Below are 17,362 nucleotides of genomic sequence, written 5' to 3'. Positions count from 1 at the left end.
CACTGGCGGCTTTATCCGTCTGAGGACGAGGATACGACTGGGCACTTAGGGCGAAGTCAAGACTTGGAGGGGGAGGGGTACAGCTCACTGCCCGGCGGATCCGAGAAGGAGGCTGTCGTCGAGGGCGTCACCACATCGATGCCAGATGTAGAGATAGAGGATCTCTCCCAGCTTCCTTTCTGGGTGGAGCTCGGAGACACAGACACGGCGGGCGGTAAACGCGGGCGCGGGGATGACGGTCGGGGTACCTTAAAGAAGTTTAAGCTGTAAGCGGATACATGATGGCGGTCGAGGCGGGTACAATGCAGCGAGGGAGAGCGTTATGTTGAGGTGTATGCACGTATATGTAGTCAGGCCACGCTCGCCCCACAGCCATTGACCCATTCTTAGCGCCCAACGCGCTCGACTCTGATCTGCAGTCCGTCGAAGTTGACTGATCACCATTCTGTTTTGGGTGAGGGTCAACTCTGGAAGAGGCAATACTGGAGGTTGGGGACGCGGGTGAGGGAGTAGTGAGGCGTAAGGACGACGAGCTCAACCTCGTGTGTGAGTAACTCTTTCAAGCATCTTGTGCTGTCCAGATCAGTACAGCCTAGCCATGTACATCTCCGACAAGCTATCTCCCCGCGCCCTTCTTGACAAGCTCCAAGAACCCCTCTTTCGTCAACTCCTCCTTACCCCCTCGACCCATGATGTTGCCCTTATCCTTCTTCCCGTATCCCTTCACACCCGCCGCCGCCGCCGACTTGGCAATCACCGACGCTGGGTCGTCCGCCGCTAGCGTCTCGTCATTGCGTGAAGCAGTCAGAATGGCGTTGAACAGCTTGATGACTGATTGTCAGTTGTTTCCCATCCAAAACGAGATGTAAGCTCACCACCACGCTGTGCAGTCTTCCTGAGCCCCTTCTCAAACTCCAAACCACCAATAACCTCCCCCTCTCCCGGTCCCGCATGACTCCACCCCTCTACGACATCGCGCACCCGCGCTCGATCCTCCTTCTCCTCCTTTTCGCGCTTGACCGCTCGCGCGGCCTGCCGTTCCAGCTTCTCGGTGGTTGCTGTTGGCGGAAGTTTGGCTCGCGAAAGGGACAAAATGGGCTGGACGGTCGTTTTGGCCTTTTTGGCTTTGGGTTCTGGGGCGGTAGGGAGGGCGGAGAGGGGTGTGGAAGCAGTGATGGCTTTTTTATCCTTGGGCTTGGTGGATTCGCTCAGAAGGGACGTCAGGGCTGATCCGAACTCATCCGCCGTGGTGGGCCGTTTCCGTTCTGTCCATAAGTATGCCTCCAGACCGCAAGGTGAGAGGTTACTCACTGACAGCAGGCTTGACTTTCCCGCCTTTACCTTGCGCCCTCTGAATCTCCTCATCGGTTCCTACTTCGTCCTCATCATCATCGTCCTCCATATCTTCGTCCTCATCTCCATCTTCGTCATCATCATCGTCTTCCCTGACCACCTTCTTCACCACCTTCCCAGCCGGGCCCTTTCCCTTTCCACTCTTCTGCGCGATCGAGATGGACTGCTTCGGCTTCTTAGATCCCGACGGCTTCCCATTTCCCTCTCCTCTCGGTTTCGATGGTCCCGCCGTGGATGCCTCTGCTCGCTTATTGCCTGCGAGAGGCGCTTTGCGCGCCGAAGACGACGCGTTGGGCTTCTTGAGTATAGATTTGGGCGCCATGGTGTATGATGGTCGAGGTTGGAGAATGCGTGAGCGATGCTGAGTGCACTGAAGCTGAAATTCTTCTTCCGACGGAATCGCTTACTTCGCCAACGCGATCCGCGGAGTCCTGCTTGCTCCGCGGAGATATGATAGTGCGTGGTGGCAGCCGCCAAAGCCTCCCTTCTGCGTGCTGCGCTGCACATGGTGCATCAGTGCATCAGCAGTCACCTGTCAGGAGGGATTCCATTGCTGGCAGATGATGTACGAAGCAAGAGTCATCAACCTGCAGCACTGCAGTTGCACGGCTACTGAGACGGATATCGGCTGCGACCCCGAGCTCCTGTTCGGCATCGGATGGTCGCTTGTAGCCTTAGCTGTCGATATGTGCAGCAGTGCTCCACATCGGTGCTTAGGCATACTGGCCCAAGCCGAAATCCTTCACGGCTGTGCCGGCGGTGAGGAATAACTCTGAGACATAACTGCGCCGAATACCTCGGTGCCTGTTTCACTTGATCGGCCGGGCTCTCTCACTGCGAGACTCATACTCCGGATGCAGCCATCGACTATGCTATGTAAACTGGGGGACTGCTGGCGGTGGCTTGTCTTATACAGGGACTGAGCAGGCTTAGGTGTACCATTGAGAGAAGCTTACCGAAGATTTAGAAGGGACGAGCGACGATCTCTGCCGTAATTGAGCCGAATTTATACTTGTTCCGGCTTTCAATTAGCCTTGATTAGTAAATTAGCTTGACCGTTTCCTGACAAGTCCAGACCCCAAATGCTCGTTGTTCCCTACATTACCATACTACACGGCTGCATAGAGGCCTTACTCACAGGGCCTGCACCGCTGTAGAGACAGGGAAGTCCAGGAATGCTGATGTCTGCTGACGGGTCCGGGCGTTGTGAGTAGTAATTTGGGGCGCGCTCATGCGCTATGATGGCGCAAGCTTGGCTGGACATGGGCTTACTGGTCCCTAACATTCCCTTGACATCCCTGTCCCATTGGCGTCGCCTTCATTTGAGGAAGCGGGCATGGTATGCTCAGACCAGAGGTCAGGCCGAGCGGTGTCCTCTGCCTCTGAGTATTCACAAAAAACATCTACCCACTTTACCGTCCACCTTCACCTCCCTCTCCGCTCACGATGCTCTGCTCCTCCCGCGCTCGCCTGCTTCAGCTGGTTCTGGTCGGCTTTGCCATCATCCCTACCTACGCCGTGAACGATATCTTCTCTGGATGCTACACTATCCTTCCAAGCGGATCCGCCCTCTCCAGCCCTGCCACCCAGTCGAGCTCCAGCGCCTGCACAGTAAATCCCATCTCCCCTAAATCTGGGTACGACTGATCCCCAGCTCGCCTGCCCAAATAACTCACATTCCTACTACAAAGCCGACACACAAGCTTGCTATTGCAGTAACGGCACACCGAACGAGCAATATCTCGTAGCGGGCAACAGGGACGGCTGCGGTACCAACTACGAGAACCGGATCACCAAGACGTCGTTTATGGAGGTTCAGCCGCTGTGCTATGCGTCCAAACCGGCCGGGATCACGACAGCTTCTAACCAGTATCCGACAGGTCTAGGAGGATGTTTGAATGCGTGCAGGTTCTCGCTTCGAGCTCACTTCTTTGCGGACACACCTGTATGTTAACGTTGTCCTTCATGGGGGTGTAGCTGACGGTGCAGGGGAACAGATATGCGTGCTTCTGCGGGATGCCAACTAGCTATAGTAACCCAGTGACCTGCGGTCCAGATACATACTTTGTAAGTTCGACGACCCTCACTGCAAAAGTCTACAGCTGACACGCTAGTCATACTACCATACACCCGAAGCGGCAGCGTCTGGACTGGCGAGACGTAACCGCAGAGAAGAATTGGCGGCGAGAAAGGCGGAGCTGGCGAAACTGTTTTGTCCGCTGGGAAGGACAGCGTGTCGAGTACAAGGGGTGGAGGATGCGTACGAGGTGAGCCGATTTCGACGTCGTCTGTGTCTCTCAGGGATGAGCTGATGTCCAGTGTATCGACACCAAGACTGAGCTGGAATCATGTGGTGGTTGTCGGTGGGGAGAGTATGCATCGTCGGCTTCGTCGAACGTCACCATAGGGGAGGAGTGAGTGACTTTTCTCTTCCCTTCTGCTTGTCGCACATCTCAGCCGAGGACGCAGTCCTGCTTGGTAAGGCTTGCGCTGATCACGCAGTTGCTCCTCAATGACCGCCATAGCACGGGGAGGGGCAACCTGTACCAACGGTAGATGTACTGCCTTTGCATGCCGGCGAGGGTATGAGCTAGAGGGAGGGCGGTGTACAGCTGGCATTGTACCGATATGACGACCGGCTGGTTTCGCGGCGCCGGTTCCTGGATCCTGCTCTCGGGGTGTGTGTAAAGCTGTAAATCGTTACATAGACGGACATTTTCAGCTTGGTATTGAGGTACATTAGAGTGCATGGATGTCAGCATATTGGGACAGGGAGGCTCCAGTGCTCATCGGTCGGTGTGGGTCCACTGCGACCAATATACGTATACAAAGGCCCGATCTGGTGAACAGCTTGCAGCATATCGCAGGGATAACCAGGGAAGAAAGAGTAGCAAGGTGGGCGCAGCTCAGCTCCACGCATCAGAGATCGTGTCATTGCTGGCTACCGTTCACTGCCGGCCTGGCATGCGACGCACCCAAGGCACGAGCGAGCTTACTGTAAGAGCTCGGGCCCAGGCAGCTTGTATGCCGGCTCCGTGAAGGTATTTGTTCGGCAAGGATCCCGAGTCCCGACACCGCGACACCCCGGCAGCAGGTCGTGACATCATCTTCCTCGGCACATGTATGACTATTTTAAAGCTTGAAGCTAGCGAGCTAGCTTACACAATGATCTGCGATGTCTCCCTTTGCACTAAATTGTTCTGTGAGACCTTCTGAGCCTTCGGGAGTGAGTATCTGGTTGGCTTGCTCCCACTTTGGCTCATCGCCCGAAAGAGCTCCTGGAAGTCTATTGACCAAGGGATGCACCGCGAGGTCTCTAATCGTCATGGTTAAGGTTTATGCGACAACGTTCATCGGCGATCTGCAGAGACTGTGGAGCAATAAGGTTATCTCAGCCAACACCTCATAACTCGCAGATCTTTCTGCCGCTAATTGTGGAGCGGGAGAAAGTCGGGGGGATGAGCTCCGAATACCGAAGCACGCCCTTGCTCATGTATGTCGGCGACGTCAGGCCGTCAGGGCCAAGGCCCAGCCACGGATCTCGTCAGCTCAGACGGGCCAGCCAATGACGTGATGGGTGTACCTGATTCGGAACATCTCTGCGCAGAACTTCCTTTTCGCGTTTCCACCCTCTTTCCCACCTCCTACTTCGGGTTTTGCTGCCGCGAACATGCACACTCCGGATCGACAGGGTCAGCGCGGCCCTCGACGCCGGCGGCTCCACTAGCATGAACTATCCCGGCGCCGCTGATCCCACACCATGCACGACTTCGCGCATCCACCGATGCGGCGGCAATGACTTCTTATTATGCCTCCGAACGGCAGCTCCCGTTACCCTGTCTGCCGCCCTATAGGGTGTAGATCACTGAACAGCCCCGTATGTACCCGTCGAAAGACGATGCCCGGATAGGCCCGGATCCTCCGGAGGTGCTGCCCGAGCTTGAGATCCGAAGGCGTTCCTGGTGCCTGTCCATCCCATGCGCTAAATTATGACTCATAGCCTGGCACGAGGGATGACGATGATCTGCAGAAGATCCAAGTCAAAGTCTGGTCGGGCAACGATGATCTCGAGATGTTCTGCGAGTAGACGCTAACTCCAGCTTCCTTCTGTCATCTGGTCTAGTGGTCGTCAGACATCCATGACAAGGTATATTTCTCCGCGCTAGGTCCAAAGAGTGCACGCTGACGCTATATACAGGTCATCCGCTCCCTCCATTCCCACCTCATTCCTTGATCCCGTCTAGCCACGCCGCATCAGTGCCGCCGAGATCGCAAGCGCCGAAGCCGACCTCGTCCGCGCACACACAACTCTGAAACGAGCGGGCGGCCAAAGGAACAGCGCCTCCACACCATATCTCGCCCGTCGAAGATCACTCAACTTTGGGTAATCTTCCTCATCCCGACCCGTCCCGGATTGTGTGTGTCGGACCATCACCTCGATCTCTCACACGACCGGGCTCAAGCGAACTTACATCCGCTAATCTTCGCTAGTGACTGGTAAGTTCTTGTCTCGAGGACGGATGCAACCTTGTCCTTGCTTCTTTTCGGTTGTAGAGGAGGCGCATACTACTCAAGCTCCGGACTGAGGTATCAAAGGCGTATCGGGGGAGGCACGGAAGCGGGAAGGCGGTGTGTGCGTGTGTGTCAAGTGGGGAAGAGGGAGGCGGCACGGGCCTTGAACACCCGGAAGCTGCTTGCTGACACCCCCTTAGCGGTTGCTTCCTTTACCTTCCAGAAGCGGGCGATACTTGACCCAAAGGGAGAGAGGAGTACACACGCGGGCGCAGGGCAAGTGGTGGAGCCGGTGAAGGTTGAGCTTGATAGGATACACACAACGTGAGTGTGAGAGTGGGGGAGATTTGTATTCTTTGATGGCGTGGCGTGGGGGCCGATAGGTGACTTGCCAACTGGCTGTGCACCTGTCCCTCTCCCCCACTCTTAGCTTACCAATTCTTACTTGGCCCTTTCTGACCTCTCCCTTTCTCCCCGCCCGTGCCCCTCCCCCTCCCTCCTCCCCGTGCTCTCCCTTCTACTCCGTGGCGTCACGATGCCGGCGGTACCAATGGCCTTCATAAGTACAAACTATCCTCTACCGCGAAACTGTTTCATCTCTCCTTTATCTGCTCGTCTACTTTGTCGTCCACCGCCTCACCTTCCAGTGCGATCGGCAGGTTGAAACGGTACGCTGACTCCTTTCCAGCTTCTACTCTCCCCCTATACCTCCCTCTTCCCCGATCAACTCAGTCTGATGCCCATCTTATAGGCCATCCCATTCAGTGTCACCCTCCCACCATCACATCTGACTCTGCATGGCCGCATCATCAGAGTCCGCCTCGCCCGAGAGGTCCAAACGACGCCTCTCACCTCCACCTACAGGCGCAAAGAGACATCGGCCAGACGATGGAGCCGACGGAGCCGATGTCGACTGGGGAAAGGAGTCGATGTCCCAACCCCGCCGGACGCCTTTGCATCCGCAGGGCGCATCCACCTCCTCTTCCCATTCCTCCCTTCCCTACCCGCTCACTACTTCTCCTAGTAGTAGCGGGTCGGAGGACCCTGCCACCGTCAATCTCTCCCGTCGGCGCATCTCTCGGTCCAGGCAGATGCCCGACGTCCCTCCTTCCTCCGTCCCAGGAGCTGAACCAGACCGCCGCTTCTCGGGCCCACGATGGACGACCGCCCAGTCCTCATCAAACTCGTCCAGCTCCTCTTCGCACCCACGCCCACCGCCAGTCACCGACGGCGTCAGCGGGGACGACCGACCTCGCAGTCCTCCTACTCGTCTCACCCTCTCCACAGGCCAGCCACTCGTCAATCCACCGCTAAAGACCCAAGCGGCATTCGTCGGAAAGCTCTTCTCGATGCTTGAGGACGAAGAGATCGGCAAGACTGGTCTAATACACTGGTCCAGCGGTGGATCTACCTTTACATGTCCTAATCCTACCGAGTTTGCTAAGTAAGTCTAAAGCCGACCAGAGCTGATATCAGAACCGTCCTTCCCCGATTCTTCAAACACAACAATTGGCAGTCCTTCGTACGCCAACTGAACATGTACTCGTAAGTTTCCAAAAGTCCACTCGCAATGCTTTTGCTGATTTTCAGGTTCAATAAGGTATGTTTCATCTCAGATGACAAAGTCGCCACTTTTGCTGACGTCCAGGTGAATGACCTATACGCAACCTCTGACCCCCTCGCGTGGGAGTTTCGGCACCCTCTCTTCCGACAAGGCGAGTCTCACCTTCTTGCATCCATCAAGCGCAAGACCACCCGTGCCACTCCCGCTGAAGCCCTCTCGCCCACGGACGAGATGGTCGATGCCCGTCCCGTCGCCGGGTGGATGAGAGATGATGGCTTCTCGGGTGGTCCATCCTCTCCTCCTCGGTCTATCGCTACCGCCCCACCCGTCCCGCGCTCCGAGGTGTTCGGGTACAACATGATGACGGGCGAGACTATCCAGTCTAGGCCATATGATCCGGCATATCGCGGTCTTCAACCCGCCCCGACCAACCGCGGTCCAGGCGGAAAGTTCGCGTCGGATCTGGCTAGCTTCAACGAGGTGCGCTCGTCCTCCGGCCATCCACCCCAGCATCCGGCGGCGCAGGATCGTCCATCTCGAGCACAATCGCAGCGATACCACCAGGTCCCCGACTTCCCACCCGCCTCCGCCCACTCGGACCGCTCCACCCTCAACGTCAAGCCCCATCTCGACGTCGGTCCCGGCGCGTACCCCGACTCTGGCCAGTATCCCCAGCCGAGCATCCCCAGTCCTTCTCCCATAATGGCCCTTACAAGCCAAGTCGCATCCCTGGAAGAACGGATCGGCAGGCTAAGCGATGCCCTCTCGGTCGAAAGGGTCGAGAACACCCGGACTCAAATGGAGATGCTGTCGTATATCGCCAGTATGGCTCTGTGGTTGCCAGGTAAGCTTGCTTTTTCGGACACATTGGCGCAAGCTGATCAGCAGATGCGCCAGCTCGCGAGATCTCGGCCCTGCGCGATAGCCTCGATCGCCAAACCTCCGAGCTCAAGCAAAAGTATGACGCTCTCATTGCCGTCGATACGCTTGCGCAGCTGGCGAGTGGGCATGCGGGACAAGGTGGGGGTGGCGAGTACAGAGGCAATGTCTCAGATCGAAGACCGCCACATGGTATGTCTCGCCACTTTTTGCCACCCATCCCGTCTGGACCAAGCTGACTCTCAGAAGCCGATAATTATTCTTCACACCGACCGCCATCCGGTCAGCCGGGTATGACCAGTTCTTACCTCCCTCCACCGACTCGCTCGTATCCCGATCAACAGCATCCGCAGGCGCATTCACAGCACCGGCCTACCCCTCGCACATCGCCGATCAACCATACCCATCCCATTCTTTCACGGCGTCCGAGCATCACCAGCTCAACCACTCTCCCGCAAATTCCCCAGATGCCGAGCGGTGCCATCCTCCCCGTCCCCAAGACCTCCGAGCGCCCCGCCACGTCCTCGAACGCCCTCGTGTCTTTCGACCAGCCCCCCTTCTCCCGCTCCCCGCTTATGCACCGTCCAGCTAGCACCCCGCACATCCCCCAGATCGCCGCTCCTGCAGTCCAGCAAGCACGACGGGCGAGTGCCGTCCCTTCCTCAGGAGCACAGCCAGGTCTAGGCCAGGCGGATGGGGAAGCAAAGAGGTTGGGGGCGAGCTGGGACAGAGAAGAGGATGAGAGAATGGATGGGAAAGGGAGGACTCCGTCTGTACCGGGGATAAGAGATCTGTTGAACTGATTTTAGTATCGGTGCTTGGAATCTCGATCTGGAAGCTTGATCTTGGTCATGATCTTGATAGGCTTATCAGTGGGCACATCCAGAGGACAGCTCTCATATACAGGATGGAAGATCAGAGGGTCAACGGGTGGATGGACATTACCTTGTCGATAGATCAGTAGAGGAGTAGAAGTAAGCAGAAAAGCAAAATGTGTATCCAGTCAGAATTGCAGAATTGCATAATCAGGAGGGTCTCCGATGACGGTGCCTCTACAAGGGAGAAGAGGCCAAGCAGGACATAGCTATTCTCACAGATCGACATTCCCCTGGCTTCCCATCTGCTGCTTCCTACTTGCCCGCCTTGCCACCCTTCATGGCTGCTATCCTCTACCCGTGTCAGCTCTCTTCCACAGCAACCCTAGAAAAAAAGACTGCACTTACAGCCTTCCGCTCGTCCCGTCTCCTCGCCATTTCTTTATCCTTCTCCTCCTTGCTCATAGTCGCCAAACTCGCAGCCGAGGCCCCAGCAGCCGAGGTGGGTCGCGGCGGAGAGACCACCACAGCAGGTGAGGGTGCAGAGGACGTGTCGTCGTCGTCCCAACCGTGCGAGACAGCCACAGGCGCGGGCGCGGGGGCAGGGGCAACCGAGGCGGCGGGTCGTGTCTGCGCTGGTTTCGTTGAGGGCTGGGAAGATGAATGTGATCGAGAGGTCGGCGCTGGTCTAGCTGGTGGGGAGGTTGGAGTCCGGCCATTTGTCGATGCGGAGGCGTAATAGTTCTGAGGTGGTGGGACAACGATCTCTGGGACAGGCGCGGACTCAAAGGCCGCTATAAAACATCAGCTCTTTTCTCCGTCGATAATCATCGAAACACGAGCTCACCCCAATCATCCTCGTCCGCGTTGACATCAATGAGATCCTCATTCCCCCACGCATTCTCCACCTCATCCCCCTCGGAATCATCCCATTCACTCGTGAATTCCGCCAGAGCAGACTTCTTCTCCGCCTTCTTCACCCCGCCTAGCTTCATCCCTCCCGAGCCTGAAGCTCTGGCTCCAGCGCCAGCCCCAAAGGTCGAGACTGCCGAAGCTGGCCTGGATGGGGCGGCACCGAGCGCACCCCCATGTCCGGCGTCAGAAGTGGGGCGGGGCGTAGCAGGCGCGGAGCTTACAGGTGACGCCGCGCGAGAGGCGATACTCGGTGGTGCAAGGCCCGGGTTGGATGGCTGTGCGGAGAGTGTCGAGTGGACCTCGGCAGCGGCGAGCTGTTTTGTGAGTGATGAGATGGCCCAGCCGGCGAGAGCACCTGCTGCGCCCGTGGCGGAGTAGACGGCCGCTGAGGATGAAGAGGAGGAGGCGCTTTGGGTGGTCGTTGTTGGTCCAAGAGAAGTAGGGGAGCGGTCGTCTGTGGAGACAGAGTCAGGCTGTTAGGTCAGCATCGCTCCCCATCGTCTCGATGGGCCAATTGAGTTAGTCGCTTACCATAGCAGCCACCATGCCTTCTATACGCTTCATGAACATCCCCATCGCCTTGAACGCCTGATCTCTTACCAGCCTACCATATCAGCTTGGTCCCCAGACTTTCAATCCGAAGTCGTCGGCTCACTTCTCCTTATCCACCATCGCGAAAGCCATATTCGGAATGACTTTCCCTGCCAAATCATCCCGATCAAAGCACTCTACAGTCGCCATGAACGCCATCAATCCCGCCACTCTGGCATGTACGAATGGGTCCTTCAACGAACGCGCGAAGGCAGGGACAAGGACCTTCTTTTTGGTGTTGGGCCCGAGGATGGGGGCGAGGCGGCCGAGGAGGATGCAGGTATTGGTTCGGATGGAAGGCTCAGTATCTGTTTGGGTCTTAGCGAGGAGGCGGAGGAGGTCGTTGTTGAGGATACGGTCGTTGAGCTGTGTTATCAGCTGGACCGGAGGAAGGGACGAACCTTAGAGGATATGGGATAGATGGCTTTGACGGTAGCTTCTCGGATGACCGGGACAGTATCGGCGAACCCAGTGATCTATGAGGTCAGCTCTGGCTGTGTCCGAAGAGGGAACCAGCGAGCTCACCAGATGAGGCCATATCCGATCCGAGACCGTTCGTTGGTCGAGCTTGTCCGCATACTCCCCTAGCCCATCCAACAGCGCCATCCGCGTCCCCCGATCTGGGCTCGCATACAGCTTGATCACAGGATCCAGCACCATCTTCGGATAATCGCCAGGAGGGACCATCTTCCCCAGCTCCAACACCAGCGGGAGCATCGCACCGCTCGGCGCAGTAGGCAAAGATATCGAATGCAGTAGACTCGGGAGGACGCGGTACAGCGTAAATGGTGCGGGAAGGCCGCCGGCCGTAGCTGCGTCCTTGATCGTCCGGAGAACAGCGAGTTTCTCGCCTTCTGATGCGAGCTCGAACCCGTCAAGAGACTCCACGAGGGAGGTAAGGGGATTGTCATTCCAGAAGCCCGCCGAGGTGGCTTCGGCGATGAAGGCGGTGGTGGATAGTCGAGTGCGGGGATTTGGGTTCAGCATCCGTTTCCAAAGTGGGAAGAGGGCGCGGGGGATCGAGCCGGCTGAGGAAGGTGTGGGCTGGGCGGCGAGGTTGGGGAGAGGGGAGTCGGGGTTGTATAGCGAGAAAAGGAGGAGGGCGAGGAGGTAAGTGTCGGACTGTGAGGGGTCGGCGCTGCGCCGTTAGCCTTGAGTATGTGGAATTAGAGAAGTAGACACACTCTCGGAGCACAGTCCATCCGCCTTTCCGTACTTCTGGTGCGCTCCGTTCGCCTACATCCCCCGGTGCGAGTCCTCCTAGTCCCCATAAGACACCAGCCGAGTCATCTTTCCCTGTCAACAGCTCGAATCCGCCCAATCGCCATTCCATCGCCGGGGTGATGAATACCGTTGAAGGGAGAAGGTAAGCATGGTGCAAGTTCAGGGGTGAGGCATTGAGGAAGGCCAAAGCGTTCTGCCTTATGAGCTGAAGCTTCCAAGCGTTAACTAAGGGAGACCTACCGATATGCTCCGCACACCCCATCCGACCCAGTTCTCCTTCCCTTTGCCTCTAGCTCCTGACAAGCGCCCTCCCGCATCCCAGTCCCGGAGCACACCAGGAAGTGGTCGGACCCGCTCTGTCGCTATATAGACGTGCGTATCCGTCTCGGCCGATTCGATATACTTTACGCTGAGGCATCAGCTCAAGCCCAAGCCCCCAGCGTCTCAGACCACTCAAGCTCACACGTCAGGATGCCGGATCGTCCTCAGCTTCTTCAGAGCATTCCTGGCCAGCTGAAGAAGAGCTTTCCTGTCCCTATTCCCCGGCTGCAGAGGTGGCAGGGTAGAGTCAAAGATGAAGAGCGTCAAAGGTGTTCCGTCGTCCTGAGCTCTGTTAGCTATAGCTCGGATGATGTACGGGCACCGAGTCAGTTAGCTCACCTTCTTCGTCCCTTCTTTGATATCCCATATAGATGCCCCAGACTCCAACCCCGGTATCCTTTCGCCAATGGTGAACGGGAAGGTGGTCACCCCCGTCGAGCTGAGGACGGTGGAGGTAATCGATTTCAGGTAATTCATGATGGTTTCCGACCGTTCTTTTTCGGGTGGATAGGTATTTTGATATCAAAGAGCAGCTCTTGAGCCTCCTCCGGCGGTCCAGGCAGGTCTCAAGGTGTAGCAAGGCAAGGTATGGAGGGGATATCGCGCTGAAGAGCGGTCGTGGTGTTGTCAAGTTACGCACGGATCTCGGCGGATAGTTAGTTACGTAATGCTCTCAGATTTCTACTCGACCAAGCGAATTCGTGACTCTTTTAAGGTGTTGACAGTCATCTTGATCCCCATATAGCGACTACGGATCAAGTACTGGTGAGCTACAAAGACCACATACAGTGCGTTCAGCTGATGCTCGACAGTCCTATCGCAAAATACCGCCCAAAAGCTAGGAAGCAGGAGCCACAATCGCCGAGAAGAGCACGTTCCGGGCGAACTTTTGAACGTGTTGAGGTATGCCCATGCCCTGCTCACTGACGATCATCGCTGATGCGCATAGCATCCACACAATGCTGGCACTCACTGGATCTTCTGCGGTGTCTACCACCCGCCGGACGACCCTCCTCGCTGCCTTCCAGGGCGTTGTCCCCTCCATCACCTCGCTCGACGCTGTCCACCTTCACTTGGTCAATACCGCCTCGTCCGCCTCCGATAAGACTCTCTCGTCCGCCTCCTCGGCGGAGCGCAAGATTCTGGATGATCTCTTGACGTACGGCGATGATGTACGGCTGGATACGACCAGGTCTTTTGTCGAGAGCGGGATGAAGGTGTCTGAGGGGATGATGGCAATCTACGTCTTGCCTCGGGCAGGCACCATTTCCCCCTGGTCGTCCAAGGCCACAGACATCTCCAAGATCTGCAACCTCGGCGACCACGTCACTCGGCTAGAACGGGGTACACTATACCTCCTCGGCTCGTCCGCCCCGCTCTCCCTCCCTACCCTTCGACCCCTCCTCCACCTCATCCACGACCGGATGACTCAGCTCGTTCACACCTCCCTCCCTCCCTCCGACACCATCTTTCCCCCCACTCCTCCTCAACCGAATGGGCTCATCTCCGTCCCCATCATCGGCTCGGCGGATCCCCAGGCTGTCCTCGCTGAAGCCAACGTTCGGCTCGGTCTCGCCCTCTCCGCTGAGGAGATCCCATACCTCGTGGAGTCGTTCCTCGCGGCCGGGCGCAATCCCACAGACGCCGAACTCTTCATGTTCGCTCAAGTCAACTCGGAGCACTGCCGTCACAAAATCTTCAATGCCAAATGGACCATCGATGGGGCGGACAAGGAGCACAGTCTGTTTGGGATGATCAGGAACACCGAGAAGGTCATCAACTCGGCTGGGACCATCTCGGCGTACGAGGATAACGCGGCGGTGCTGGAGGGATACACGGCGCCGAGGTTCGCAGTGGACGAGGGAGTCTACGGGGCCAAGGAAGAAGCTATGCCGATTCTGATCAAGGTCGAGACGCACAACCACCCTACAGCCGTCTCGCCCTACCCTGGAGCGGCGACCGGATCGGGCGGAGAGATCCGGGACGAAGGCGCTGTCGGTCGAGGATCACGCCCCAAAGCGGGTCTTTCGGGATATACCACCTCGGATCTGCTCATTCCCGGCTTCACCCAGCCTTGGGAGTCTGATATCGGTAGACCTGCCCATATAGCTTCCGCCCTCGATATCATGCTCGAAGCTCCCCTCGGCGGTGCGGCGTTCAACGACGAGTTTGGCCGGCCCGCTCTCGGCGGGTACTTCCGGACATTCCTCATGTCTACCCCGTCGGCGTCAGGCGAGCCAGAATGGAGGGGATACCACAAACCCATCATGATTGCCGGTGGTCTGGGGAATGTTCGGCCGCAGTACGCGCGCAAGGACAAGATCACGCCCGGCGCAAAGGTCATTGTGCTGGGTGGTCCAGGGATGCTCATCGGTCTAGGCGGAGGCGCGGCGTCGTCCATGGCGTCAGGCGCGAGCACGGCGGATCTGGACTTTGCGTCTGTCCAGCGCGAGAATCCCGAGATGGAGCGGAGGGCACAGCAGGTCATCGACGCTTGTGTCAGTCGAGGGGACAACGGGAACCCTATCCAGTCGATCCACGATGTGGGCGCTGGCGGTCTGTCGAACGCTCTGCCCGAGTTGGTGCATGATGCTGGACTCGGGGCGGTGTTCGAGATCAGGGATGTCCTGGTGGACGACCCAGGGATGAGCCCGATGGAGATCTGGTGTAACGAGAGCCAGGAGCGCTATGTCCTCGCCGTCTCGCCGGAGGATCTCGCGCTCTTTGAGTCGATAGCAAAGCGCGAGCGATGTCCCTTCTCCGTTGTCGGTACCGCCACAGCAGAGGAGCGACTCGTCGTCACCGACAAGCTCATTGGCGACTCGGTCATCGATATCGCCATGTCGGTGCTCTTTGGCAAGCCGCCAAGAATGCACCGGCAGGGAACGACCATCTCGCCCAAGCGGGAAGCTTTCGATTCGTCCCTCTACTCTTATCTCCCGGTATATAAGGGCGCACCCGTCACCTCCTTACTCGCCGAGACGATCAACCGCGTCCTCCGTCTGCCCTCGGTCGGCTCCAAATCCTTCCTCATCACCATCGGCGATCGATCCGTCACTGGTCTCGTCACCCGAGACCAGATGGTCGGGCCCTGGCAAGTCCCCGTAGCGGACGTGGCGGTCACTCGCTCGTCGTACGGCTTTGACGTCAAGGTCGGGGAGGCTATGGCCATGGGCGAGCGTACCCCTCTTGCCCTGCTAAATGCCGGCGCTTCTGCCCGCATGGCCATCGGAGAGGCACTTACCAACCTCGCCGCTGCGTCGGTCGAAAACCTTGGTCTCGTAAAGATGTCGGCCAACTGGATGTCTGCGGCCAGCCACGAGGGCGAAGGAGCCAAGCTGTACGAGGCGGTCCATGCGGTCGGGATGGAGCTGTGTCCCGCGCTCGGTGTAGGGGTGCCGGTCGGAAAGGACTCGATGTCCATGTCGATGAAGTGGGCGGGGGAGAAGGGGGAAAGGAAGCAAGTCACCGCGCCTCTTTCGCTCATCATCACCGCATTTGCACCCGTGAATGATGTCGAAAAGACCTGGACGCCGGCGTTGCAGACAGGGGACAAGATCGGGGAGACGGTCCTCATCTTTGTTGATCTGGCCCGGGGGAAGCAGCGGCTGGGTGGATCGGCGCTGGCGCAGGTGTTTTCGCAGCTCGGGGACGAGGCGCCGGATGTCGAGGAGGCAGGGGATCTCAAGGCGTTCTTCACGGCGGTCCAGGCGCTCAAGTCTACGGATATCGTTCTGGCGTACCACGACCGATCGGATGGCGGGCTGTTCACCACCCTCGCCGAGATGGCATTCGCGGGTCGGGCGGGACTCGAGGTGTCTCTTGACGCCATCAGCCACGCCGGTGACTATATCGCTTCTCTCTTCAACGAGGAGCTCGGCGCGGTCATGCAAGTGCGCGTGGCGGATCTCCCCGCATTCACCGACGCCTTCGTCAAGGCCGGATTCCCTACTCGGTACACGCACTCGATCGGCCGGGTCCTCGGACACGCCGACCAGTCCATCAACCTCATACATCAAAGCGAGGCGATCTACACGTCTACCCGCGGGACCTTGCAGCAGCTATGGGCGGAAACGTCCTACCGTATGCAGGCAATCCGGGATGAGCCGAACTGCGCCAAAGAGGAGTTTGACTCTATCCTCGACGACAGCGACAAGGGTCTCACCTATACCGTCAAGGCTCCCTTCCTCCCTATGGTCGCCCGGCCCTTATCTTCCCCACCCAAGGTCGCCATCCTCCGGGAACAAGGCGTAAACGGTCATGTCGAGATGGCGTTTGCGTTCCACGCCGCTGGGTTCGATGCGGTCGACGTCCACATGTCGGACATTATCACTGGCGCCATCTCCCTCGCGGGCTTTGCGGGCCTCGCGGCCTGCGGAGGTTTCTCGTACGGAGACGTCCTGGGCGCAGGAAACGGATGGGCCAAGTCGGTCCTTCTCAACTCCAACGCCCGGCGCGAGTTCTCAGACTTCTTCAACCGGGAAACCACCTTCGCCCTTGGGGTGTGTAATGGCTGTCAATACTTTTCGCAGCTCAAGGCGGTTATTCCCGGGACGGAGAGCTGGCCGGTGTTCAAGAAGAACCGGTCGGAACGATTCGAAGCGCGCGTCTCGAACCTGCTTATCGAGGCGACCGACTCGATCTTCTTGAAGGACATGGAGGGGTCGATACTGCCCGTCGCGGTGGCGCATGGAGAAGGGAGGGCGTCGTTCGCAGAGACAGGAGACAAGGCGGCGTTGGATGCGGGCAAGCTGGTGGCGGCGCGGTATGTCGATGGGGAAGGGAAAGTGACGGCCAAGTACCCGGCGAATCCGAATGGAAGTCCCGAGGGGATCGCGGCGGTCAGTACGCGCAGCGGGAGGGTGCTGGCCATTATGCCTCATCCGGAGCGGGTGATTTCGGCGGAGAGCAATAGTTGGTTCTCGAAGGAAATGGCCAAGGAGATGGGCTGGGAAGGGAGGGGACCGTGGTTCAGGTTGTTCCAGAATGCTTATAGGTTTGCGACCGAGGAGAAGTAGAGTCAGAGTAGTGGATAGAGGTGAATCTATTGGTAGTTGGTTGTTCATAGGGTCTTCTTATTGGGTCATAGCTCGTAGAATCATAGATAGGCAGGTAGGAATGAAGGTCTTGATCTGGACTGCGGCTCGTTCCAGCGATAACAGAGCGGACTGGTCCATCTCTGGGGTGC

At 57.9% G+C, this 17,362-nt stretch overlaps 5 protein-coding genes across 5 annotated transcripts; 3 read left to right on the top strand and 2 right to left on the bottom strand.

Moving 5' to 3' along the window:
• Positions 1-616: 616 nt before the first annotated feature.
• Positions 617-1,675, bottom strand: MKK02DRAFT_28710 (Rrp15p-domain-containing protein; the record flags this gene model as incomplete). Its single annotated transcript, XM_053087633.1, has 3 exons — positions 617-831; positions 876-1,265; positions 1,312-1,675. The coding sequence occupies 3 exons, from the start codon at positions 1,673-1,675 to the stop codon at positions 617-619; spliced, it is 969 nt and encodes a 322-aa protein (XP_052943753.1).
• Positions 1,676-2,799: 1,124 nt separating this feature from the next.
• On the top strand, positions 2,800-4,392 carry MKK02DRAFT_28709 (uncharacterized protein; the record flags this gene model as incomplete). Its single annotated transcript, XM_053087632.1, has 7 exons — positions 2,800-2,964; positions 3,008-3,298; positions 3,343-3,420; positions 3,468-3,620; positions 3,673-3,767; positions 3,856-3,957; positions 4,113-4,392. 7 exons carry the CDS (start codon positions 2,800-2,802, stop codon positions 4,390-4,392), a joined length of 1,164 nt encoding a protein of 387 aa, XP_052943752.1.
• A 2,270-nt stretch (positions 4,393-6,662) lies between these two features.
• MKK02DRAFT_28708 (HSF-type DNA-binding-domain-containing protein) lies at positions 6,663-9,111 on the top strand (the record flags this gene model as incomplete). The annotated part of the gene is made up of 6 exons (XM_053087631.1): positions 6,663-7,309; positions 7,342-7,410; positions 7,456-7,465; positions 7,514-8,273; positions 8,318-8,500; positions 8,555-9,111. The coding sequence occupies 6 exons, from the start codon at positions 6,663-6,665 to the stop codon at positions 9,109-9,111; spliced, it is 2,226 nt and encodes a 741-aa protein (XP_052943751.1).
• A 327-nt stretch (positions 9,112-9,438) lies between these two features.
• On the bottom strand, positions 9,439-12,651 carry MKK02DRAFT_38644 (putative cytoplasm protein; the record flags this gene model as incomplete). Its single annotated transcript, XM_053090204.1, has 11 exons — positions 9,439-9,477; positions 9,532-9,917; positions 9,971-10,511; positions 10,570-10,642; positions 10,694-10,995; positions 11,031-11,105; positions 11,155-11,767; positions 11,814-12,046; positions 12,094-12,262; positions 12,317-12,456; positions 12,514-12,651. 11 exons carry the CDS (start codon positions 12,649-12,651, stop codon positions 9,439-9,441), a joined length of 2,709 nt encoding a protein of 902 aa, XP_052943750.1.
• Positions 12,652-13,133: 482 nt separating this feature from the next.
• On the top strand, positions 13,134-17,192 carry MKK02DRAFT_17729 (CobB/CobQ-like glutamine amidotransferase domain-containing protein; the record flags this gene model as incomplete). The annotated part of the gene is made up of 1 exon (XM_053085830.1): positions 13,134-17,192. The coding sequence occupies one exon, from the start codon at positions 13,134-13,136 to the stop codon at positions 17,190-17,192; it is 4,059 nt and encodes a 1,352-aa protein (XP_052943749.1).
• Positions 17,193-17,362: the final 170 nt, after the last annotated feature.

This window comes from Dioszegia hungarica (assembly GCF_025882075.1).
Source record: "Dioszegia hungarica strain PDD-24b-2 chromosome Unknown MKK02contig_16, whole genome shotgun sequence".
Lineage (NCBI taxonomy): Eukaryota > Fungi > Basidiomycota > Tremellomycetes > Tremellales > Bulleribasidiaceae > Dioszegia > Dioszegia hungarica.
The sequence above is the reverse complement of the archived record's forward strand: the minus strand, read 5'-3'. Positions and strand labels throughout refer to the sequence as shown.